Raw genomic sequence first — 26,593 nt, 5'->3', positions numbered from 1 at the left:
AAGTGCAAATCAATCCCAGAACAACAGCAAAGGACCTTGTGAAGATGCTGGAGGAAACAGGTACAAAAGTATCTATAGTCACAGTAAAATTAGTCCTATATCGACATAACCTGAAAGGCCGCTCAGCAAGGAAGAAGCCACTGCTCCAAAACCGCCATTAAAAAAGCCAGACTACGGTTTGCAACTGCACATGGGGACAAAGATCGTACTTTTTGGAGAAATGTCCTCTGGTCTGATGAAACAAAATTAAAACTGTTTGGCCATAATGACCATCGTTATGATTGGAGGTAAAAGGGGGAGGTTTGCAAGCTGAAGAACACTATCCCAACCGTGAAGCACGGGGGTGGCAGCATCATGTTGTGGGGGTGCTTTGCTGCAGGAGGGTCTGGTGCAATTCACAAAATAGATGGCATCATGAGGGGGGAAATGATGTGGATATATTGAAGCAACATCTCAAGACATCAGTCAGGAAGTTAAAGCTTGGTCGCAAATAGGTCTTCCAAATGGACAATGACCCCAAGCATACTTCCAAAGTTGTGGCAAAATGGCTTAAGGACAACAAAGTCAAGGTATTGGAGTGGCCATCACAAAGCCCTGACCTCAATCCTATAGAAAAATTGTGGGCAGAACTGAAAAAGTGTGTGCGAGCAAGGAGGCCTACAAGCCTGATTCAGTTACACCAGCTCTGTCAGGAGGAATGGGCCAAAATTCACCCAACTTATTGTGGGAAGCTTGTGGAAGGCTATCCGAAACGTTTGACCCAAGTTAAACAATTTAAAGGCAATGCTACCAAATACTAAATGAGTATGTAAACTTCTGACCCACTGGGAATGTGATGAAAGAAATACAAGCTGAGAAGTAAAAGATAAACTAGATAATACACTGATGAGTGACATACAGAATAAGGAGTTAAAGAAGATCAAGATGTAGGATTTAAGGTAAACATTAAACACTTCCCTAGGAAAGCAAATAACTTTACAGGGATTGGGTTGGCCAGATTGAAGTACTCGGCCAACCCACCTCGTTTCCCTTTAACTCCTGGTGAGTACCAGTGTTATAGATACAAGAATGGCACCGAGAACATAGATGATTTTAATGGCTGAAAGGTAATCGTTAATGTGACTAACTTAGGTTTGGAAGTACAGGAGAAAATTCTTAACCTAACAGCACCTATAACTGATGTAGGGTGGGCTCGTACCAGCCAATGACGCATACGACAGAAACTACCAGAAAGGGTGGTTAGGCACTTGCGCCCCGGGGTTATTGGTCCAACCAGTTCGAGTTAGTCATCAGAGACAAGTTATAGGAGGCTAAAGTAGGCACAGGAGGAGTTTTGACCAGGATGGGAGTAGCTTTGTCTAGATGGATGCTATTGGTATCCTCAGGGAAGTTACAGATTAATACAAAGCTATGAATCAAATGGGTGAAGACTTTACCTCTACGTTCTTTTGGTGGTTGACAATAAATAAAAATGGGGATTGGATTAATTACATCTATTATAATTAACAGAGATTCGTGAATGAGACTGGGGATGCAGTAAAGGGGTTCTCTGACCAATTATCCGCCACCTCCCTCATGACCTGGTAAAATAGACTGACTCTCGATATGTTAATTGGCAGAAAAGGGTGGGGTATGTAGAATGATTGGGGTTCATTGCTGTACGTTTATTTTTTAATAACACAGCTCCAGACGGATCAGTGACCAAGGCCCTGGCTGGTTTAACCACATTAGCTCACGAATTAGCAGAGAACTCTGGGGTGGATAATTCTCTTACAAATTGGTTTGACAGTATGTTTGGGAAATGGAAAAATGTCATCACTGTGTTGTGGGCAACTTTCACCTGTATGAGTGTTTTGGTTCTGTGTGGATGTTGTTTGGTCCCCTGTGTGAAAGGTTTGATTACCAGGACTCTGGAGAGGTCAATGACGCAACAGATGGTGAGTTACGGACCGATTCCGAGCTCCGGACAGTGGGATGACTCCAGGCCTAGGAGATGGCTCCGTTTCTTTTAACTACGAGGAGCCAATGTTGGATGAGACTATATAGGATTGTTTAGACTGTTTTTTTATGAAGATTGTAATAAAAATCCTAACAGGAAGCGTTATGATTGGATATAGGCCTGTAACAGTCATTGATGAATATCGAATGTACATACATGTATTGGTTTGGATTAGCCTTGTATACAATTGATGTATCAGGGTGTATTATTTAGTCATTAACGGTGGATTGTTGATGGAATTTATATGTTTAAATGAATGATTAGAATATTTTACCTGAAACTATATAATTGTATGTAATTGATTAGAATCATCAATGAAATACATTAGAATCATCAAATTATTATTAATGATGTGTGTAGTCTTAGTCAGTAAAATTATAATAAATTATGTGTGTAGTTTTAGTCAGAATTAGGGTAAAACAATATATCTGTACAATATGTCTCTATAGTATCTTAAACACAGACTGTCTGAGCAAGATTCGGTGCCGACCTTGGCTAGGGGCCACTGAGAGATTTGAGGGAGGACAGTGAGTGCTTCTCACGGTCCCTAATCTTTGTCGGCTGGGTATTGATACAGTATGTGCGTAGGATACCTACTGTTTGTGTGCAAAAGTATGTACGTAAGGAGCTAGTATAAAATGAATGGTTTTGTACAACGAACTAGCGCGCCCGTGAATAAACATTTTGACTGTCATAGCTGGGCCTCCGTCTGTTTCATTCAACCAGTATCTTACAAATTCCGGGTTGCAGACTGAGTAGTTTAATTGAATTGGGTTTATGAACATTGAGAACATAATTCTCGTAACAGGCAATGCTGTCATCAATGCTTTAAATGTATTTGGCTAAGGTGTATGTAAACTTCCGACTTCAACTGTAGATTGATTGTTGAGAATAATGGGGAAGTCAGCGAGGCTTATCATTTGATGGATTTGCATATAGCCTATGAGTAAAGGGATATAAACCATAAACTAATCCCCACTATAAACCATAGGTTTACAATAACACTGTAATAATCACGTATTAACCCTTAATAATATTATCTGACCTAAGGCAATTCGCACAAGGGCAGATGATTCACTGGGTGTTGATTGGGACTACAGTACAGAGGAATTGTGCTGTATGTGGGGTGTGTTTGGAGTGACACATGACACAGTATAATGATTGAATGACAATCAGTGATGTTTGGTCATATACTGCCACCTGGTGGATTTATGAGAGAATGAAGACGTGTGACCAGATTCTGGCAACAATACATTTTGCTTTGACAGTCCACATTTATCTTATTTTACAACCTGGTCTCATAGATTGGACGTAACATAGTAAATGTATGGGTGGGCATATTAAGCAAAGGTCTAGCAACCCAAAGGTTGCCTGTTTGAATCTAATCACGGATAACTTTAGCATTTTAGCAACTTTGCAACTACTTACTAGATTTCTGTTACTTTGCAACTACTTAGCATGTTAGCTAACCCTTCCCCTAACTTTAACCCCTAACCCCCAGCCTAGCTAATGTTAGCCACCTAGTTAGCGTTAGCCACCTAGCTAATTTTAGCACAACAAATTGGAATTCGTAACATATCGTAAATCAGTGGAGGCAGGTGGGAGGAGCTATAGGAGGATTGGGTCATTGTAATGGCTGGAATGGAACAAAGTCAAACATGTGGTTTTCTCAGTGGCACACAATTTTCATGCCATTTTGGTGCTATACATCACAGTTGGCATAGATTTCATCACGCATACGGTTGCACATAGTGTCAAGAACAAGACTGGTGTCATGTAGAAAATGACAGCGGATCATATATCCATATCATGGAATCTATTCAACACACAACTAAAGCCATAGAGCACAGGTTGGCAATTTGGCCAAGCCTAACTACATTAATGGATGTTACTGTTTCATCAGGGAGACACAAAGATGAAGTAAACAAGTGTAATTATGTTTGCTATTTCATGCAGCCACAGAATAGAAAGATGCTAAACAAATATTTTGTATTCAAATTTCGCATTGTTTAAAGTTGAGAAATGGCCTATCATCGTGAGACTGGGTGTGTATGTGTGCCTCAAAAATAATATGGTAACGTTGGCCTCATGCATATGCTCTCAAACAAATAAATAAAACCAAGGTCATCCAAAATCCATCAGATTAAGAGTTTTTTAATTAAACCAGCAACGCAAATAATTAATCTTAGTGATTGACACAATACTGGAATTTTTATATGTTGACAAAATAATCGCATTGAAATTAGATTAAATTTAGTCATGATCAGTTTAATATATTTCATTCAAATAAATGTTGTAGGTTGGCTTGATAGCGGCATTGACGTTGTTGGTTGGCTAGCAAGCAAAACTTGACGTTACAAATTAACTTTGGGGGAAACTGGTCCAGCCACTTGGTAGCTAGCTATTGTTAGTACAAATAAAGCAACACGATGTACTCATATTAAAGTGCAACTGTAAACTATAAACCCACCATAGTTTATTTATGAATTACGTCCTAGATGGAGGGTTCTCGGATGAACGTGGACGCGCATCCGACAGTCCTAGCACTTTGAAACCCACGCCCACCGTGACGTATAGCACCACCCACCCGGCGAAATGGCTTGAAAAGAGTGTGTACCGTTTCTCTCACCTTAACCTGTCATGTTCACAGAGAATCACATTTGCATTGATTAGTTCTCGGGGTCAAAGCTGCGTATGGGATATATCAGAGAGAATTAAGGAGCATGAATCTTGTTTTGCACATTAAGGAAATTGCATTATTGGACACCATCATAAAACAGATGTAAAGGCATTTCCGGTTTGGGGACGATGCCTTTTCCGCCCTGATGCCCTTGTAGCTATGGAAACGTCCACCAGCCTGTTCACCCTTTCAGACCAGGCACTGCGTGTGATGTAGCTAGCTAGATGGTTTATGTGTGCCAGAATTACCGATAAATCAGACGTTTCAAGATGGCGTTACAACGACTGATGTCTTTTTTCATCCTTTACTCGATTCTTGGTAAGTTATTTTCATTTCCACTAAGATAAGGTGTAGTGTAACGGTACATGTTGTGCATCGCAAATGTATTCATTCGCAGACATGGCAATGCTTTTTTATGAAAATGATCGCGCTGACTAGCTAAACGGTTTTCCTACTATCCTAGCATACTAGTAGTAGCTTGGCCGGGTGTAAACATGCTGAGGATGAGCCACACAATTATTAGATGGTAATTAATTTTCTTTATACATGCGTTATAATCACATTGAAACGCTCACACAATCCTCAGCAGTTTTTCATTAATATTTAAATAGAGAACAGGTTGTACACACTGCTTTTGCATCTTCTAACGTTGAGCTCTCTTCATCTGTCGCTCAAAATGTGATGATGATGTCAACCGTTATTTCCATCCAAGCTGTCAGGTAGGCCTACATTTCATTGTATGAATTATTTTATTCTGCTAAAGACTCTGCTACCGCACGGCAAGCGTTACCAATGCACCAAGTGTTGAACCAACAGGACCCTGAACAGCTTCTACCCCTAAGCCAGAAGAATTCTAAACAAGTCTGCTAAATAGCTAACCAAATGGCTACCGGGATTACCTGCATTGACTCTCTTGCACTGACTCTATACCCACACACATACACTACATGGCCAAAAGTATGTGGACATCGGCTCGTTGAACATCTCATTCCAAAAGCATGGGCATTAATATGGAGTTGGTCCCCCCTTTGCTGCTATAACAGCCTCCACTCTTCTGGGAAGGCTTTCCACTAGAGGTTGGAACATTGCTGCTGGGATTTGCTTCCATTCAGCCACAATTTCATTAGTGAGGTCGGGTACTGATGTTGGGCAATTAGGCATTCCAAATCATCCCAAAGGTGTTTGATGGGGTTGAGGTCAGTTCTCTGTGCAGGCCAGTCAAGTTCTTTCATACTGACCTCAAAAAACCATTGCTGTATGAGCCTCGCTTTGTGCACGGGCACATTGTCATGCTGAAGTTGGAAGTTGGAAGCACATAATAATCTAGAATGTCATTGTGTGCTGTAGCGCTAAGATTTTCCTTAATTGGAACTAAGGGGCCTAGCCCGAACCATGAAAAACAGCCCCAGACCATTATTCCTCCTCCACCAAACTTTACGGTTGTCACTATGCATTGGGGCAGGAAGCCTTCTCCTGGCATCCGCAAAACCCAGATTAGTTCATCGGACTGCCAGATGGTGAAGCGTGATTCATCACTCCAGAGAACTCGTTTCCTCTGCTCCAGAGTCCAATGGCGGCAAGCTTTACACCACTCCAGTCGATGCTTGGCATTGAGCATGCGAATGAAAATATGCAGTATTTTGTTTTTTTATGTGTTATTCCTTACATTGGTACCCCAGGTAATCTTAGGTTTCATTACATACAGTCGGGAGGAACTACTGAATATAAGATTAACGTCAACTCACCATCGTTCCTACCAGGAATATGACTTTCCCGAAACGGATCCAGTGTTTTGCCTTCCACCCAATACAATGGATCTGATCCCAGCCGGCGACCCTATGCGACGCCGTAAAAGGGGCAAACGTAGCGGTCTCCTGGTCAGGCTTCGGAGACGGGCACATCGCGCTCCACTCCCTAGCATACTACTCGCCAATGTCCAGTCTCTTGACAATAAGGTTGATGAAATCCGAGCACGGGTAACATTCCAGAGAGACATCAGGGATTGTAACGTTCTCTGCTTCACGGAAACATGGCTAACTCAAGAGACGCTAACGGAGTCGGTGCAGCCAGCTGGTTTCTTCACGCATCGCGCCGACAGAAATATACATCTTTCTGGTAAGAAGAGGGGCGGGGGTGTATGCCTTATGATTAACGAGACGTGGTGTGATCATAACAACATACAGGAACTCAAGTCATTCTGTTCACCTGATCTAGAACTTCTCACAATCAAATGTCGACCGCATTATCTACCAAGGGAATTCTCTTCGATTATAATCACAGCCGTATATATTCCCCCCCAAGCAGACACATCGATGGCCCTGAACGAACTTTATCTGACTCTTTGTAAACTGGAAACCACACACCCTGAGGCTGCATTCATCGTAGCTGGGGATTTTAACAAGGCTAATCTAAAAACAAAACTCCCTAAATTCTATCAGCATATCGATTGTGCTACCAGGGCTGGTAAAACCTTGGATCATTGTTATACTAACTTCTGCGACGCATATAAGGCCCTCCCCCGCCCTCCTTTCGGAAAAGCTGACCACGACTCCATTTTGTTGATTCCAGCCTACAAACAGAAACTAAAACAACAAGCTCCCGCGCTCAGGTCTGTTCAACGCTGGTCCGACCAATCTGATTCCACGCTTCAAGACTGCTTCGATCACGCGGATTGGAATATGTTCCGCATTGCGTCCAACAACAACATTGACGAATATGCTGATTCGGTGAGCGAGTTCATTAGGAAGTGCATTGACGATGTCGTACCCACAGCAACGATTAAAACATTCCCAAACCAGAAACCGTGGATTGACGGCAGCATTCGCGTGAAACTGAAAGCGCGAACCACTGCTTTTAATCAGGGCAAGGTGACCGGAAACATGACCGAATACAAACAGTGTAGCTATTCTCTCCGCAAGGCAATCAAACAAGCTAAGTCCCAGTACAGAGACAAAATAGAGTCGCAATTCAACAGCTCAGACACAAGAGGTATGTGGCAGTGTCTACAGTCAATCACAGATTACAAAAAGAAAACCAGCCCCGTCGCAGACCAGGATGTCTTGCTCCCAGACAGGCTAAATAACTTTTTTGCTCGCTTTGAGGACAATACATTGCCACTGACACGGCCCGCTACCAAAACCTGCGGGCTCTCCTTCACTGCAGCCGAGGTGAGTAAAACATTTAAACGTGTTAACCCTCGCAAGGCTGCAGGCCCAGACGGCATTCCCAGCCGCGTCCTCAGAGCATGCGCAGACCAGCTGGCTGGTGTGTTTACGGACATATTCAATCAATCCTTATCCCAGTCTGCTGTTCCCACATCCTTCAAGAGGGCCACCATTGTTCCTGTTCCCAAGAAAGCTAAGGTAACTGAGCTAAACGACTACCGCCCCGTAGCACTCACTTCCGTCATCATGAAGTGCTTTGAGAGACTAGTCAAGGACCATATCACCTCCAACCTACCGGACACCCTAGACCCACTCCAATTTGCTTACCGCCCCAATAGGTCCACAGACGACGCAATCGCAATCACAACCACACTGCACACTGCCCTAACCCATCTGGACAAGAGGAATACCTATGTGAGAATGCTGTTCATCGACTACAGCTCAGCATTTAACACCATAGTACCCTCCAAACTCGTCATCAAGCTCGAGACCCTGGGTCTCGACCCCGCCCTGTGCAACTGGGTCCTGGACTTCCTGACGGGCCGCCTCCAGGTGGTGAGGGTAGGTAATAACATCTCCACCCCGCTGATCCTCAACACTGGGGCCCCACAAGGGTGCGTTCTGAGCCCTCTCCTGTACTCCCTGTTCACCCACGACTGCGTGGCCATGCACGCCTCCAACTCAATCATCAAGTTTGCGGATGACACTACAGTGGTAGGCTTGATTACCAACAACGACGAGACGGCCTACAGGGAGGAGGTGAGGGCCCTCGGAGTGTGGTGTCAGGAAAATAACCTCACACTCAACGTCAACAAAACAAAGGAGATGATTGTGGACTTCAGGAAACAGCAGAGGGAGAACCCCCCTATCCACATCAACGGGTCAGTAGTGGAGAAGGTGGAAAGTTTTAAGTTCCTCGGTGTACACATCACGGACAAACTGAATTGGTCCACCCACACAGACAGCGTTGTGAAGAAGGCGCAGCAGCGCCTCTTCAACCTCAGGAGGCTGAAGAAATTTGGCTTGTCACCAAAAGCACTCACAAACTTCTACAGATGCACAATCGAGAGCATCCTGTCGGGCTGTATCACCGCCTGGTACGGCAACTGCTCCGCCCACAACCGTAAGGCTCTCCAGAGGGTAGTGAGGTCTGCAGAACGCATCACCGGGGGCAAACTACCTGCCCTCCAGGACACCTACACCACCCGATGTCACAGGAAGGCCATAAAGATCATCAAGGACAACAACCACCCAAGCCACTGCCTGTTCACCCCGCTATCATCCAGAAGGCGAGGTCAGTACAGGTGCATCAAAGCAGGGACCGAGAGACTGAAAAACAGCTTCTATCTCAAGGCCATCAGACTGTTAAACAGCCACCACTAACATTTAGCGGCCGCTGCCAACATACTGACTCAACTCCAGCCACTTTAATAATGGGAATTGATGGAAATTATGTAAAAATGTACCACTAGCCACTTTAAACAATGCCACTTAATATAATGTTTACATACCCTACATTACTCATCTCATATGTATATGTATATACTGTACTCTATATCATCTACTGCATCTTGCCATCTTTATGTAATACATGTATCACTAGCCACTTTAAACTATGCCACTTTATGTTTACATACCCTACAGTACTCATCTCATATGTATATACTGTACTCTATACCATCTACTGCATCTTGCCTATGCCGTTCTGTACCACCACTCATTCATATATCTTTATGTACATATTCTTTATCCCTTTACACTTGTGTGTATAAGGTAGTAGTTGTGGAATTGTTAGGTTAGATTACTTGTTGGTTATTACTGCATTGTCGGAACTAGAAGCACAAGCATTTCGCTACACTCGCATTAACATCTGCTAACCATGTGTATGTGACATATAAAATTTGATTTGATTTGATTTGGTGCCAATGTTTGTCTATGGAGATTGGATAGCTGTGTGCTTGATTATATTCACCTGTCAGTAACGGCTGTGGCTGAAATAGCCGAATCCACTAATTTGAAGGGGTGTATACATTTGTATATATAGTGTACACACAGACTCAGCACTGGTACTCCCTGTATATAGCCATGTTCGTTTTCACTCCCTATATATAGCCATGCTATTTTTACTCATTCTTTTTATTTGTTATTCACTGTGTCACTATTTCAACAACAACAACAACAAAAAAACATTTTTTCTATCTTTTTACTCATCCGTAGGGGATCCATAAGTAAGCATTTTACTGTCTACAAAGCATGTGACAAATACAATTTGATTTGGCTGCTTTTACACTGGCTGTGCTGGAATGTCTGGGAAATGGGTTTTTAAAAAAAAATATGGATGGATGGATGCACTGGATCAACAGCTTGGGTCTTTTGAGAGAGAGAGAGATCCCTTTCTTTATGTAGGCTACACAGTGGAAAGCTTTCGGCTATGGCATGCTTTTATTCCAGGCACACAATAGCAATCAGCCATTGTCTTCTTAATTAACCACAGATTCTCTCCCACAGTCTGAAAACTGTCTGGGTCAACAAAGCCTCATGCAGGTGGGGGGATACAGTGAAGCTTGGACACGGTCTGCCTGTCTGTTTGTAGGCAACGAAAAATGAGACATGTAGTTTAAGCTATTTATAGACTAGTAATTCATATTATGTTCAGTCTAAGTACATTGTAAAGGAATTGAAGGTTAATGAGTGGTTTTACAGGGATAGGCTGTCCCTGCTCTGTTTACCAGAGGAAGATTTGCTGGACAAGCTCTCCTCGTATCTCTCAGGATGGCCAGTCACTTTTTGTTGTAAAAATAGCTCATGATGTACAGGGGTTTGAAAGTTCGTCGCTGTGACGGAAGCTGAGAGTCGGATCTCATCAGCGCTCACAGCTGAGCTAATATGACTGAGTGCTCCACTTTGGCAGGACACATGTTTTCTCCACTCTCAGGGCTGGCTGAAGCCTTTGAGGCAGTGTTCAAACCCATCCTAAAAGCTTACACGTGTTCTCACAGTCTCTGAGAGGGACGTACAATAAAACTAGCCTATTCTCCACCAAACCGCCAGGTTATTGGAGTACAGGCCCATCTTGCATATGAGGGAATTGTCTTTCATGTGCATCATGAATTGATAACCAGAGACATTTTAAATCAGCTGCAGTGCTTTTATCTGTCTGGATTATACCTTGGAAGTCCTTAATACACAGATGAATTGTGCTCCAATACATTTCAGTCTTGATTTCACCCCTCATTAGGAATCCTTAATATCGCTGACGCCCACACAGAAGGAGGGACTGTTTTTATTACTCACTGTGTGTTATACTTAGGGAGGCTTAAGAGTTACTAAAATATCTCCCAATTGTTTCATTTGAGAGTGTTTTGTAGAGTTAGGATAAGTGATGAAACGACACTAATCCTGAGACTTGTGCTCTCCTTGAGATGTGCTCCACCTGTCTCCACCTAGACATGAGAAATTATTCTGGAGAAATTGTTAATTTGGACCCTACGGCTCTTTCTCACCCTCTCTGTAGCTATAGGCCTACACCTCCTGACCCTCTAATCCTTTAGGCCTATCTGTTTAACGGGCATTGGCAAAATTGGCACTGTCCTGGAATGAAAATTCTGAAGATTGTCAGTCCGAATTTTTTTCTTCTCACTTATTTGTTGACTTTTACAGGCTACATTCCATCACTTGGGGTAATCCTCCGAACCACAGACAAGACTGTGTGGGCAAATGAATTTGAACGTAAGTCACTGAAACACTGACTAATTCTCTCTGAATTATTTTTCTTCCATTGCCCGTCTGTCTGCCAGTCTCTTCTGTTGTCTGCCGGTATTTTGACATCGTAGTATCACGGTTTTCTTTCCAGCTATTGAGTTGACCTGCTTGATAGAGTCCATCTCAACAAACAACCCCAGAATCGAATGGAAGAAAATCCAAAACGGCATCCCTAGTTATGTGTACTTTCAAAATCAAATTTCGGGTAAGATTATTATTTTTTTAAGCACCTTACCAACACCATATTGGCCTAAGAACTGTGTTATTATTCTCTGTAAGTGAATGAGAGATTGGAGTGTGTTTTTGCCTCTCTATTAGGGGACTTGGAGCACAGAGCCCAGCTGATCCAGCCGGCTAACCTACTGATCCTCAACACCAGCCGTGCAGACACTGCAGAGTACCGCTGTGAGGTCGCTGCCATTGATGACCACAAACACTTTGATGAAATTCTAATCAGTCTTGCTGTCAGGGGTGAGGTCGTATTGTCATATTCCCGTGTCACTTAACCAATGCAGAGCTCCCACCTTGTCATTAGCCTGAGATATACAGTGGGGAGAACAAGTATTTGATACACTGCCGATTTTGCAGGCTTTCCTACTTACAAAGCATGTAGAGGTCTGTAATTTTTATCATAGGTACACTTCAACTGTGAGAGACGGAATCTAAAACAAAAATCCAGAAAATCACATTGTATGATTTTTAAATAATTAATTTGCATTTTATTGCATGACATAAGTATTTGATCACCTACCAACCAGTAAGAATTCCGGCTCTCACAGACCTGTTAGTTTTTCTTTAAGAAGCCCTCCTGTTCTCCACTCATTACCTGTATTAACTGCACCTGTTTGAACTCGTTACCTGTATAAAAGACACCTGTCCACACACTCAATCAAACAGATTCCAACCTCTCCACAATGGCCAAGACCAGAGAGCTGTGTAAGGACATCAGGGATAAAATTGTAGACCTGCACAAGGCTGGGATGGGCTACAGGACAATAGGCAAGCAGCTTGGTGAGAAGGAAACAACTGTTGGCGCAATTATTAGAAAATGGAAGAAGTTCAAGATGACGGTCAATCACCCTCGGTCTGGGGCTCCATGCAAGATTTCACCTCGTGGGGCATCAATGATCATGAGGAAGGTGAGGGATCAGCCCAGAACTACACGGCAGGACCTGGTCAATGACCTGAAGAGAGCTGGGACCACAGTCTCAAAGAAAACCATTAGTAACACACTACGCCGTCATGGATTAAAATCCTGCAGCGCACGCAAGGTCCCCCTGCTCAAGCCAGCACATGTCCAGGCCCGTCTGAAGTTTGCCAATGACCATCTGGATGATCCAGAGGAGGAATGGGAGAAGGTCATGTGGTCTGATGAGACAAAAATAGAGCTTTTTGCTCTAAACTCCACTCGCCGTGTTTGGAGGAATAGAAGGATGAGTACAACCCCAAGAACACCATCCCAACCGTGAAGCATGGAGGTGGAAACATCATTCTTTGGGGATGCTTTTCTGCAAAGGGGACAGGACGACTGCACCGTATTGAAGGGAGGATGGATGGGGCCATGTATCGCGAGATCTTGACCAACAACCTCCTTCCCTCAGTAAGAGCATTGAAGATGGGTCGTGGCTGGGTCTTCCAGCATGACAACGACCCGAAACACACAGCCAGGGCAACTAAGGAGTGGCTCCGTAAGAAGCATCTCAAGGTCCTGGAGTGGCCTAGCCAGTCTCCAGACCTGAACCCAATAGAAAATCATTGGAGGGGGCCGAAAGTCCGTATTGCCCAGCGACAGCCCCGAAACCTGAAGGATCTGGAGAAGATCTGTAGGGAGGAGTGGGCCAAAATCCCTGCTGCAGTGTGTGCAAACCTAGTCAAGAACTACAGGAAACGTATGATCTCTGTAATTGCAAACAAAGGTTTCTGTACCAAATATTAAGTTCTGCTTTTCTGATGTATCAAATACTTATGTCATGCAATAAAATGCAAATTAATTACTTAAAAATCATACAATGTGATTTTCTGGATTTTTGTTTTAGATTCAGTCTCTCATAGTTGAAGTGTACCTATGATAAAAATTACAGACCTCTACATACTTTGTAAGTAGGAAAACCTGCAAAATCGGCAGTGTATCAAATACTTGTTCTCCCCACTGTATGTGTGTCCGCTGGTCAATCTCAGTATAGGCCTAGTGTGTTGTTGACCAATGTTTTAATCCTGTAGTAGAGTTTGCTGTGTTTTTTCAGTGTTGTCTATTTCTAAGTAAAGTGTGCTCACTCTCTCTCGAAAGAAAACTGTTCTTTGGGTGCCGTAGTATGACCTCTGCCCTTTGCCTATGTGTATGTGTGTCTTCCAGGGCAGTTGGGAAAAAGCAGAAGTCGAATTCCTGTCGGACCATTGTGTACAATTATTATTTATTTATTGTCTGTGCAGTAAAGCCTGTGGTGCCCAGGTGCAGTGTGCCTGTGGCGGTGACTGTTGGCACGTCCTCTGAGCTGCGCTGCCTGGAGAACGAGGGCTTCCCTGCCTCACAGTACCGCTGGTTCCGTAACAACGAGGAGCTTCCCCAGGACCCAAAGAGCAGCCCCAAGTTCATCAACTCCACCTACTCCATTAACGCTGACACGGGTGGTCTGGTAAGGAATCAATGGAGATTGAACGGAAACTAGATACATGAATATCATGTTTAATGAGACAGTAGATCCAACTGTTGGATGATGTTGGTACAAGAGAAAAGCTGTATGATGTATTGGGGTTGATTTTGGCGTTTTTCCCTGCAGAAATTCCGCCGGATGAGAAAGGAGGATGCGGGGGAGTATTACTGCCAGGCAAAGAATGTAGCTGGACATGCACAGTGTCCCACACAGCTGATGGACGTCTGTGAGTAGGCCATCCTGCACTAAACACCCAACTGACATTCTTACTGCAACTATGTATTGTTTACATCCCCGTTACATCCCCGTTATTTGCAAGAGGAAGCGACGCAGGTACAGAGGACAAAGAGCCGGATGCCTTGTCAGGACCCGGAGAAGACGAGTGGGAAAGCTGCCGTTACCGTCAATACTACTCGCCAACGTGCATTCATTGGACAATAAATTAGACGAGGTACGATCACGAATATCCTACCAACGGGACATCAAAGACTGTAATATCCTATGTTTCACGAACTCGTGGCTGAATGACGACATGGATATTCAGCTAGCGGGATATACGCTGCACCGGCAAGATAGAACAGCACACTCCGTAAGACGAGGGGGGGCGGTCTGTGCATATTTGTAAACAACAGCTGGTGCATGAAATCTAAGGAAGTCTCTAGATTTTGCTCGCCTGAAGTAGAGTATATTGTGATAAACTACTTGCCTAGAGAGTTTTCAGCTATACTTTTCGTGGCTGTTTATTTACAACCACAGACAGATACTGGCACTAAGACCGCACTCAGTCAGCTGTATAAGGAAATAGGCAAACAGGAAAGCACTCACCCAGGCGCTCCTACTGGCCGGAGACTTTAATGCAGGGAAACTGCAAATTTCTATCAACATGTTAAATGTGCAACCAGAGGGAAAAAAATTCTAGATCACCTGTACTCCACACACAGAGACGCGTACAAAGCTCTCCCCCTCCATTTGGTAAATCTGACCACAATTCTATCCTCCTGATTCCTGCTTACAAGCAAAAATTAAAGCAGGAAGCACCAGTGACTCAGTCAATAAATAAGTGGTCAGATGAAGCAGATGCTAAACTACAGGACTGTTTTGCTATCACAAACTGGAACATGTTCCGGGATTCTTCCGATGGCATTGAGGAGTACACCACATCAGTCACTGGCTTTATCAATAAGTGCATCGAGGACGTCATCCCCGCAGTGACTGTACGTACATACCCCAACCAGAAGCCATGGATTACAGGCAACATTCGCACTGAGCTACAGGGTAGAGCTGCCGCTTTCAAGGTGCGGGACTCTAGAAATCCTGCTATGCCCTGCGACGAACCATCAAACATGCAAAGTGTCAATACAGGGCTAATATTGAATCATACTACACCGGCTCCGACGCTCGTCTTATGTGGCAGGGCTTGCAAACTATTACAGACTACAAAGGGAAGCACAGCCGCTTGCTGCCCAGTGACACGAGCCTACCAGACGAGCTAAATCACTTCTATGCTCGCTTCGAGGCAAGCAACACTGAGGCATGCATGAGAGCATCAGCTGTTCCGGACGACTGTGTGATCACGCTCTCCGTAGCCGACGTGAGTAAGACCTTTAAACAGGTCAACATACACAAGGCTGCGGGGCCAGACAGATTACCAGGACGTGTGCTCCGGGCATGTGCTGACCAACTGGCAGGTGTCTTCACTGACATTTTCAACATGTCCCTGATTGAGTCTGTAATACCAACATGTTTCAAGCAGACCACCATAGTCCCTGTGCCCAAGAACACAAAGGCAACCTGCCTAAATTACTACAGACCCGTAGCACTCACGTCCGTAGCCATGAAGTGCTTTGAAAGGCTGGTCATTGTTCACGTCAACACCATTATCCCAGAAACCCTAGACCCACTCCAATTTGCATACCGCCCAAACAGATCCACAGATGATGCAATCTCTAAGCTAAGGATCCTGGGACTGAACACCTCCCCCTGCAACTGGATCCTGGACTTCCTGACGGGCCGCCCCCAGGTGGTGAGGGTAGGTAGCAACACATCTGCCATGCTGATCCTCAACACTGGAGCTCCGCAGGGGTGCGTGCTCAGTCCCCTCCTGTATTTCCTGTTCACCCACGACTGCATGACCAGGCACGACTCCCAACACCATCATTAAGTTTGCAGACGACACGACAGTGGTAGGCCTGATCACCGACAACGACGAGACAGCCTATAGAGAGGAGGTCAGAGACCTGGCTGGGTGGTGCCAGAATAACAACCTATCCCTCAACGTAACCAAGACTAAGGATATGATTGTGGACTACAGGAAAAGGAGGACCGAGCACGCCCCCATTCTCATCGACGGGGCTGTAGTGGAGCAGGTTGAGAGTTTCAAGTTCCTTGGTGTCCACATCAACAACAAACTAGAATGGTCCAAACACACCAAGACAGTCGTGAAGAGGGCACAACAAAGCCTATTCCCCCTCAGGAAACTAAAAAGATTTGGCATGGGTCCTGAGATCCTTTAAAGGTTCTACAGCTGCAACATCGAGAGCATCCTGACTGGTTGCATCACTGCCTAGTACGGCAATTGCTCGGCCTCTGACCGCAAGGCACTACAGAGGGTAGTGCGTACGGCCCAGTACATCACTGGGGCTAAGCTGCCTGCCATCCAGGACCTGTACACCAGGCGGTGTCAGAGGAAGGCCCTAAAAATTGTTAAAGACCCCAGCCACCCCAGTCATAGACTGTTCTCTCTACTACCGCATGGCAAGAGGTACCGGAGTGCCAAGTCTAGAACAAAAAGGCTTCCCAACAGTTTTTACCCCCAATCCATAAGACTCCTGAACAGGTAATCAAAGGGCTGCCCAGACTTTTTGTATTGTGTGCCCCCCCAACCCCTCTTACGCTGCTGCTACTCTCTGTTTATCATATATGCATAGTCACTTTAACTATACATTCATGTACATACTACCTCAATTGGCCCGACCAACCAGTGCTCCCGCACATTGGCTAACCGGGCTATCTGCATTGTGTTTATGGGTTTGGGTTTGGGTTTATGTTACCCAGATCTCATCTCAAAATTCCCTGTTTGTATTTTCAGATGATGTCGACATTGTGGGGATTTTCCTGAAGGTGTTGGCGGCATTGGCTGGATTCATTGTTGTGATGGTGGGGGTTTGTCATGCACACAAACATCACTGCTTCTCCTCCGGCAAGGATCACACAGGAACCAAGTAAGTAGGGCTATGCAGTTTCAAATAGAGGTCGACCGATTAATCGGCATGGCCGATTCATTAGGGCCAATTTCAAGTTTTCATAACAATCGGTAATCGGCCTTTTTGGACGCCGATTATGGACGATTACATTGCAATCCACATGGAAACTGTGTGGCAGGCTGACCACCTATTACGCGAGTGCAGCGTCAAATGGACCTTGTGGCTGCAAGAAGCCAAGGTAAGTTGCTAGCTAGCATTAAACTTATCTTATAAAAAAACAATCAATCTTCATAATCACTAGTTAACTACACATGGTTGATGATATTACTAGGTTAACTAGCTTGTCCTGCTTTGCATATGATCAATGTGGGGCCTGTTAATTTATCATCGAATCACAGCCTACTTCAACTTCGCCAAATGGGTGATGATTTAACAAAAGCGCATTCGCGAGAAAAGCACAATCGTTGCACAAATGTACCTAACCATAAACATCAATGCCCTTCTTAAAATCAAAACACAGAAGTATATATTTTTAAACCTGCATATTTAGTTAAAAGAAATTCATGTTAGCAGGCAATATTAACAGGGAAATTATGTCACTTCAACAGTTTGGGCCGCCTGGCTCGTTGCGAACTGTGTGAAGATCGTAATTAATTTGCCAGATTTTTACATAATTATGACATAACATTGAAGGTTGTGCAATGTAACAGCAATATTTAGACTTAGGGTTGCCACCCGTTCGATAAAATACGGAACGGTTCCGTATTTCTTTAAAAATAAAAATAAAAATAATTTTACCCCCCTTTCTCCCCAATTTTCGTGGTATCCAATCGCTAGTAATTACTATCTTGTCTCATCGCTACAACTCCCGTACGGGCTCGGGAGAGACGAAGAGATGTGTCCTCCGAAACACAACCCAACCAAGCCGCACTGCTTCTTAACACAGTGCGTCTCCAAGCGCGCCACCCGGAAGCCAGCCACACCAATGTGTCGGAGGAAACACTGTGTACCTGGCCCCCTTGGTTAGCGCGCACTGTGCCTGGCCCGCCACAGGAGTCGCTGGTGCGCGATGAGACAAGGATATCCCTACCGGCCAAACCCTCCCTAACCTGGACGACGCTAGGCCAATTGTGCGTCGCCCCACGGACCTCCCGGTCGCGGCCGGCTGTGACAGAGCCTGGGCGCGAACCCAGAGACTCTGGTGGCGCAGCTAGCGCTGCGATGCAGTGCCCTAGACCACTGCGCCACCCGGGAGGCCCTACGGTTCCGTATTTCACTGAAAGAATAAAAGTTTTGTTTTCTAAATGATAGTTTCCGGATTTGACCATATTAATGACCAAAGGCTCGTATTTCTGTGTTAATTCTATTATAATTAAGTCTGATTTGATATTTGATAGAGCAGTCTGACTGAGCGGTGGTAGGCAGCAGCAGGCTCGTAAGCATTCATTCAAACATCACTTTACTGCGTTTGCCAGCAGCTCTTAGCAATGCTTGAAGCGCAGCGCTGTTTGACTTCAAGCTTATCAACTCCCGAGGTTAGGCTGGCAATACTAAAGTGCCTATAAGAACATCCAATAGTCAAAGGTATATGAAATACAAATGGTAGAGAGAGAAATAGTCGACGCGTCATAATTCCTATAATAACTACAACCTAAAACTTCTGAACTGGGAATATTGAAGAACTGGGAATATTGAACACCCAGCTTTCATATGTTCTCATGTTCTGAGCAAGGAACTTAAATGTTAGCTTTTTTACATGGCACATATTGCACTTTTACTTTCTTCTCCAACACTGTGTTTTTGCATTATTTAAACCAAATTGAACATGTTTCATTATTTATTTGAGACTAAATAGATTTTATTTGTGTATTCTATTAAGTTCAAATAAAAGTGTTCATTGTTCATTCAGTATTGTTGTATTTGTCATCATTGTTGTAATTGTCATTATATATATATACATAAATCGTCCGATTAATCGGTATCGGCTTTTTTTGGTCCTCCAATAATCGGTATCGGCATTGAAAAATCCTAATCGGTCGACCTTTAGTTTCAAGTTTCAAAGTTTATTTGCCACGTGCACAGGATACAACAGGTGTAAAACAGTACAGTGAAATTCTTACCTTGAGAGCTCTTTCCAACAATGCAGTGAAAATAATAGTAATATAGATAATAATAGAACATTTGATTAAAAATGAAATGTAAAAATTAACCCAAAAAGTACGATATAGGTTGAAAGGGAAAGGGGTATACCTAGTCAGTTGTGCAACAGAATGCATGCAATTGAAATGTGTCATCCGCATTTAACCCAAACCCTCTGAATCAGAGAGGTGCGGGGGGGCTGCCTTAATCGACATCCATTGTTCTGTACAGGGCTTTTAAAGCTAAATGGACCAGTTTAATAGTGACATATTATGTGAAGTGATTTGCTTAGTACATCTTTGTGTGGAAATTAAGGATTTATTGTGTGTTTTAGCTACAAACTTCCAGCGCAGGATGATGGCGTTGACTATGCCGAAGCAGATGAGGTGAATAAAATTAACTTAATTGTGTTTTCTATATTATTATTATTATTATTATTATTGAGCTAAAGTGTAATCACAATGTATTATTAAAAATGACAAACGAAAAGAATTATCAACTGCAGATGGATGTCTTTTTTTGATAATTTATATTTCCATCAGGGTCACTTCCGTCACAAATCATCATTTATCATTTGACATCTGAGATAGAGGAGACACACTGAAGAGGAAGCAGAGACACACTGAAGGGGAAGAGGAGACACTGAAGAGGAGACACACTGAAAAGAAGACACTCTGAAGAGGAGACCCACTGAAGTCAAAAGCGTGCCAAATCCCATAATGGGGCTTCGTGTGAGAAATTTGAGCTGTAACATTGCACATGAACCTACAAGCTTGCCAAAGTTATCATAATGAAAAAGATCAATCATTATTTCAATCTTGCTTTCTGATAGGCAACTGTAACGTCATGTCCCTGTTAGTACACTGTTTACTTTTTTTTGTAGCACAAATATGTTTTGTCCTCAGTCATTACTGTAACTACAATTACAGTACGATTTTTTTTTAAAGCTGTGACTTTTGAACTTCCACCAGCATGTTCATCTTAACTGATGCTGGAACATTCCCCCATACTGTTTTTAGACAAACAAGGTTTTTTACTTCCTAAAATTTCTACAAAGTACAACAAACCTGTTTTAAAAAAACAGTATTTCATAACCTCTGAATGCAAGCTGGACTAGTTTATGTTAATATGAAGGTAGGTTGTGTCAATAGTTTTATATATACACTACCGTTCAAAAGTTTGGAGTCACAGAAATGTCCTTGTTTTTGAAAGAAATGCAATTTTTTTGTCCATTAAAATAACATCAAATTGATCAGAAATACAGTGTAGACATTGTTCATGTTGTAAATGACTATTGTAGCTGGAAACGGCAGATTTTTTATGGAATATCTACATAGGCGTACAAAGGCCCATTATCATTAACCATCCTGTGGTCCAATGGCACGTTGTGTTAGCTAATCCAAGTTTATAATTTTAAAAGGCTAATTGATCATTAGAAAACCCTTTTACAATTATGTTAGCACAGCTGAAAACTGTTGTTCTGATTAAAGAAGCGATAAAACTGGCCTTCTTTAGACTAGTTGAGTATCTGGAGCATCATTATTTGTGGGTTCGATTACAGGAACAAAATGGCCAGAAACAAAGTACTTTCTTCTGAAACTTGTCAGTCTATTCTTGTTCTGAAAAATGAAGGCTATTCCATGCGAGAAATTGCCAAGGAACTGAAGATCTCATGCAACGCTGTGTACTACTCCCTTCACAGAACAGCGCAAACTAGCTCTAACCAGAATATAAAGAGGAGTGGGAGGCCCCGGTGCACAACTGAGCAAGAGGACAAGTACATTAGAGTGTCTAGTTTGAGAAACAGACGCCTCACAAGTCCTCAACTGGCAGCTTCATTAAATAGTACCCGCAAAACACCGGACTCAACAGTGAAGAGGCGACTCTGGGATGCTGGCATTCTGGACACTGTCCAGTGTCTGTGTTCTTTTGCCCATCTTAATCTTTTATTTTTATTGGCCAGTCTGAGATATTGCTTTTTCTTTGCAAATCAGCCTAGAAGGCCAGCATCCCGGAGTCGCCTCATCACTGTTGACGTTGAGACTGGTGTTTTGCGCGTACTATTTAATGATGCTGCCAGTTGAGGACTTGTGAGGCATCTGTTTCTCATACTAGACACTTTAATGTACTTGTCCTCTTGCTCAGTTGTGCACCGGGGCCTCCCACTCCTCTTTATATTCTGGTTAGAGCCAGCTTGCGCTGTTCTGTGAAGGGAGTAGTTCACAGCGTTGTACGAGATCTTCAGTTTTTTGGCAATTTCTCGCATGGAATAGCCTTCATTTCTCAGAACAACAATAGACTGATGAGTTTCAGAAGAAAGGTCTTCGTTTCTGGCCAATTTGAGCCTATAATTTGACCCACAAATGCTGATGCTCCAGATGCTCAACTCGTCTAAAGAAGTCCAGTTTTATTGCTTCTTTAATCAGAACAACAGTTTTCAGCTGTGCTAACATAATTGCAAAATAGTTTTGTAATGATCAATTAGCCTTTTAAAATGATAAACTTGGATTAGCTAACACAACGTGCCATTGGAACACAGGAGTGATGGTTGCTGATAATGGGCCTCTGTACGCCTATGTAGATATTCCTTTAAAAAATCTGCCGTTTCCAGCTACAATAGTCATTTACAACATGAACAATGTCTACACTGTATTTCTGATCAATTTTATGTTATTTTAATGGACAAAAAAAAGTGCATTCTTTCAAAAACAATAACATTTCTAAGTGACCTCAAACTTTTGAACAGTTGTATGCATGCATGTATGTATGTATGTATGTATGTATGTATGTATGTATGTATTTATATATGTATGTATGTAGTACCAGTTTGGACACACCTACTCATTGAAGTGTTTTTCTTTATTTTTACTATTTTCTACAATGTAGAGTAACAGTGAAGTCATCAAAACTATTAAATAACACATATGGAATCATGTAGTAACCAAAAAAGTGTTGAACAAATCAAAATATATTTTAGATTCTTCAAAGTAGCCACCTTTGCCTTGATGACAGCTTTGCACACGCTTGGCATTCTCTCAACCAGCTTCACCTGGAATGCTTTTCCAACAGTCTTGAAGGAGTTCCCACATATACTGAGCACTTGCTGCTTTTCCACTTTGCGGTCCATCTCATCCCAAACCATCTCAATAGGGTTGAGGTCGGGTGATTAATGGAGGCCAGGTCATCTGATGCAGCACTCCATCACTTTCCTTCTTGATCAAATAGCCCTTACACAGCCTGGAGGTGTGTTGGGTCATTGTCCTGTTGAAAAACAAATGATAGTGGGACTATGCGCAAACCAGATGGGAAGGTTTATCGCTGCAGAATGCTGTGGTAGCCATGCTGGTTAAGTGTGCCTTGAATTCTAAATCCCTAACGGTGTCACCAGCAAAGCACCATCACACCTCCATGTTTCACGGTGGGAACTACACATGCTGAGATCATCCGTTCACCTACTCTGTGTCTCACAAAGACATGGCGGTTGGAATCAAATATCTAAAATTTGGACCCATCAGACCAAAGGACAGATTTCCACCGGTCTAATGTCCATTGCTTATGTTTCTTGGCTCAAGCAAGTCTCTTCTTATTATTGGTGTCTTTTAGTAGTGGTTTCTTTGCAGCAATTCGACCAAGAAGGCCTGATTCACGCAGTCTCCTCTGAACAGTTGATGTTGAGACGTGTCTGTTACTTGAACTCTGTGAAGCATTTATTTGGGCTGCAATTTCTGAGTCTGGTAACTCTAATGAACTTATCCTCTGTAGCAGAGGTAACTCTGGGTCTTCCTTTCCTGTGGCGGTCCTCATGAGAGACAGTTTCATCATAGCACTTGATGGTTTTTGCGACTGCACTTGAAGAAACTTTCGAAGTTCTTCAAATGTTCCGTGTTGACTGACCTTCATGTCTTAAAGTAATGATGGACTGTCGTTTCTCTCTCTTTGCTTATTTGAGCTGTTCTTGCCATAATATGGACTTGGTCTATTACCAAATAGGGCTGTCTTCTGTATACCTACCGTGTCACAACACAACTGATTGGCTCAAATACATTAAGAAGGAAAGAAATTCCACAAATTAACTTTTAACAAGGCACACCTGTTCATTGAAATGCATTCTAGGTGACTACCTCATGAAGCTGGTTGAGAGAATGCCAAGAGTTTTCAAAGCTGCCATCAAGGCAAAGGGTGGCTACTTTGAAGAATCTCAAATATAAAATATATTTTGATTTGTTGAACACCTTTTGGGTTACTACATGATTCCATATGTGTTATTTCTTATTTTTGATGTCTTCACTATTATTCTACAATGTAGAAAATAGCAAAAATAAAGAAAAACCCTGTAATGAGTAAGTGTCCAAACTTTCGACTGGTAATGTATATGTACGTACAGACATACATACATACATACATATATACATACATACCTGCATACATACATACATACATACATACATACATACATACATACATACATACATACATACATACATACATACATACATACAGTTGAAGTCGGAAGTTTACATACACTTAGGTTGGAGTCATTAAAACTCGTATTTCAACCACTCCACAAATGTCTTGTTAAAAAACTGTAGTTTTGGTCAGTTAGGACATCTACTTTGTGCATGACACAAGTCATTTTTCCAACAATTGTTTACAGACAGATTATTACACTTATAATTCACTGTATCACAATTCCAATGGGTCAGAAGTTTTCATACACTAAGTTGACTGTGCCTTTGAACAGCTTGGAAAATTCCATAAATTGTTGTCATGGCTTTAGAAGCTTCTGATCGGCTAATTGACATCATTTGAGTCAATTGGATGTGTACCTGTGGATGTATTTCAAGGCCTACCTTCAAACTCAGTGCCTCTTTGCTTGACATCATGGGAAAATCAAAAGCAATCAGCCAAGACCTCAGAAAAATGTTTGTAGACTTCCACTAGTCTGTTTCATCCTTGAGAGGATGAACCATCTGTACAAACAATAGTACGCAAGTATAAACACCATGGGACCACGCAGCCGTCATACCGCTAAGGAAGGAGACATGTTCTGTCTCCAAGAGATGAACGTACTTTGGTGCGAAAAGTGCAAATCAATCCCAGAACAACAGCAAAGGACCTTGTGAAGATGCTGGAGGAAACGGCAGGGTAGCCTAGTGGTTAGAGCGTTGGACTAGTAACCGAAAGGTTGCAAGTTCAAATCCCCGAGCTGACAAGGTACAAATCTGTCGTTCTGCCCCTGAACAGGCAGTTAACCCACTGTTCCTAGGCCGTCATTGAAAATAAGAATTTGTTCTTAACTGACTTGCCTAGTAAAATAAAGGTAAAATAAAAAATAAAAAACAGGGTACAAAAGTATCTATATCCACAGTAAAGTGAGTCCTATATCGACATAACCTGAAAGGCCGCTCAGCAAGGAAGAAGCAACTTCTCCAAAACCGCCATTAAAAAAGCCAGACTAAGTTTTGCAACTGCACATGGGGACAAAGATCGTACTTTTTGTAGAAAAGTCCTCTGGTCTGATGAAACAAAAATAGAACTGTTTGGCCATAATGACCATCGTTATGTTTGGAGGAAAAAGGGGGAGGCTTGCAAGCCGAAGAGCACCATTCCAACCGTGAAGCACAGGGGTGGCAGCATCATGTTGTGGGTGCTTTGCTGCAGGAGGGACTGGTGCACTTCACAAAATAGATGACATCATGAGGTAGGAAAATTATGTGGATATATTGAAGCAACATCTCAAGATATCAGTCAGGAAGTTAAAGCTTAGTCGCAAATGGGTCTTCCAAATGGACATTGACCCCAAGCACACTTCCAAAGTTGTGGCAAAATTGCTTAAGGACAACAAAGTCAAGGTATTGGAGTGGCCATCACAAAGCCCTGACCTCAATCCTATAGATAAATTGTGGGCAGAACTGAAAAAGCGTGTGCGAGCAAGGAGGCCTACAAACCTGACTCAGTTACACCACCTCTGTCAGGAGGAATGGGCCAAAATTCACCCAACATATTGTGGGAAGCTTGTGGAAGGCTATTGAAACGTTTGACCCAGGTTAAACAATTTAAAGGCAATGCTACCAAATACTAATTGAGTGTATGTAAACTTCTGACCCACTGGGAATGTGATGTAAGAAATAAAATCTGAAATAAATCATTCTCTACTATTATTCTGGCATTTCACATTCTTAAAATAAAGTGGTGATCTAACTGACCTAAAACAGGGTATTTTTTACTAGGATTAAATGTCAGGAATTGTGAAAAACTGAGTTTAAATGTATTTGGCTAAGGTGTATGTACACTTTCAACTTCAACTGTACATACATACATACAGATAATGAGTGGGGCATGTTTAAAAAGCTGATGAAATATTTTACATGCAGAGCCAAGGGGCACAATGAAACTGTCTGTTGTGCTTAAAAGCCAACTGACTTTATTCTCTGCGTTCAGAATAACAAAGAAACATATGACAGTTATACAGTATAATCCCATAATAATGCTGCTAAGATGTATTATTATGATTATATCAAGTAATTATGATTTTTTTCAGAGTGCCGTGTCTGTATAAGTGACCTTCTTTGCTTACTAATTACGTACTTTATGAATATTGGACATATTGTCCAGTTTTGACTCACAATTAACTGTATTTTCTTTATGAACACAATATACAATATTAATGGATATACAGGCAATACAACTTTTTTAGAAACAAATGTCTACACATACATGTTTATCAGTAACAATATATAAGTATGAAACAATGTTTCAAATTGAAATTGTTAAAAATGACTTTTTGAAACATGGTTATTTTGTTAAATAACACTACTCAGGAACTGTTGAAAAATGTAAAATGTTCGTTGTAGTGCAAGTAATGGATACTGTTATGCTTACTTCATTTTGTCAATAAAGACACAAATAACATTAGTAACTGTATTTATTGTATTGTTGAGACTTTTGTTTTGCAAATGACTACAGAAGAGTTTAACTTTTATTTTGAAAAATAA

At 42.5% G+C, this 26,593-nt stretch overlaps 1 protein-coding gene and 1 long non-coding RNA gene across 2 annotated transcripts; both read left to right on the top strand.

The window, feature by feature from the left end:
- Positions 1-26,522, top strand: LOC139548739 (uncharacterized). Its single transcript, XR_011669768.1, has 2 exons — positions 1-60; positions 24,942-26,522. It is a non-coding gene; the product is annotated as an uncharacterized lncRNA (long non-coding RNA).
- On the top strand, positions 4,621-20,850 carry LOC139548738 (junctional adhesion molecule 3B-like). Its single transcript, XM_071358515.1, has 9 exons — positions 4,621-4,997; positions 11,504-11,572; positions 11,697-11,810; positions 11,924-12,076; positions 14,036-14,238; positions 14,383-14,482; positions 17,345-17,477; positions 19,933-19,984; positions 20,141-20,850. The coding sequence occupies exons 1-9, from the start codon at positions 4,949-4,951 to the stop codon at positions 20,174-20,176; spliced, it is 909 nt and encodes a 302-aa protein (XP_071214616.1). The 5' UTR covers positions 4,621-4,948; the 3' UTR covers positions 20,177-20,850.
- Positions 26,523-26,593: the final 71 nt, after the last annotated feature.

Source organism: Salvelinus alpinus, chromosome 22 (genome assembly GCF_045679555.1).
Source record: "Salvelinus alpinus chromosome 22, SLU_Salpinus.1, whole genome shotgun sequence".
Lineage (NCBI taxonomy): Eukaryota > Metazoa > Chordata > Actinopteri > Salmoniformes > Salmonidae > Salvelinus > Salvelinus alpinus.
The sequence above is the reverse complement of the archived record's forward strand: the minus strand, read 5'-3'. Positions and strand labels throughout refer to the sequence as shown.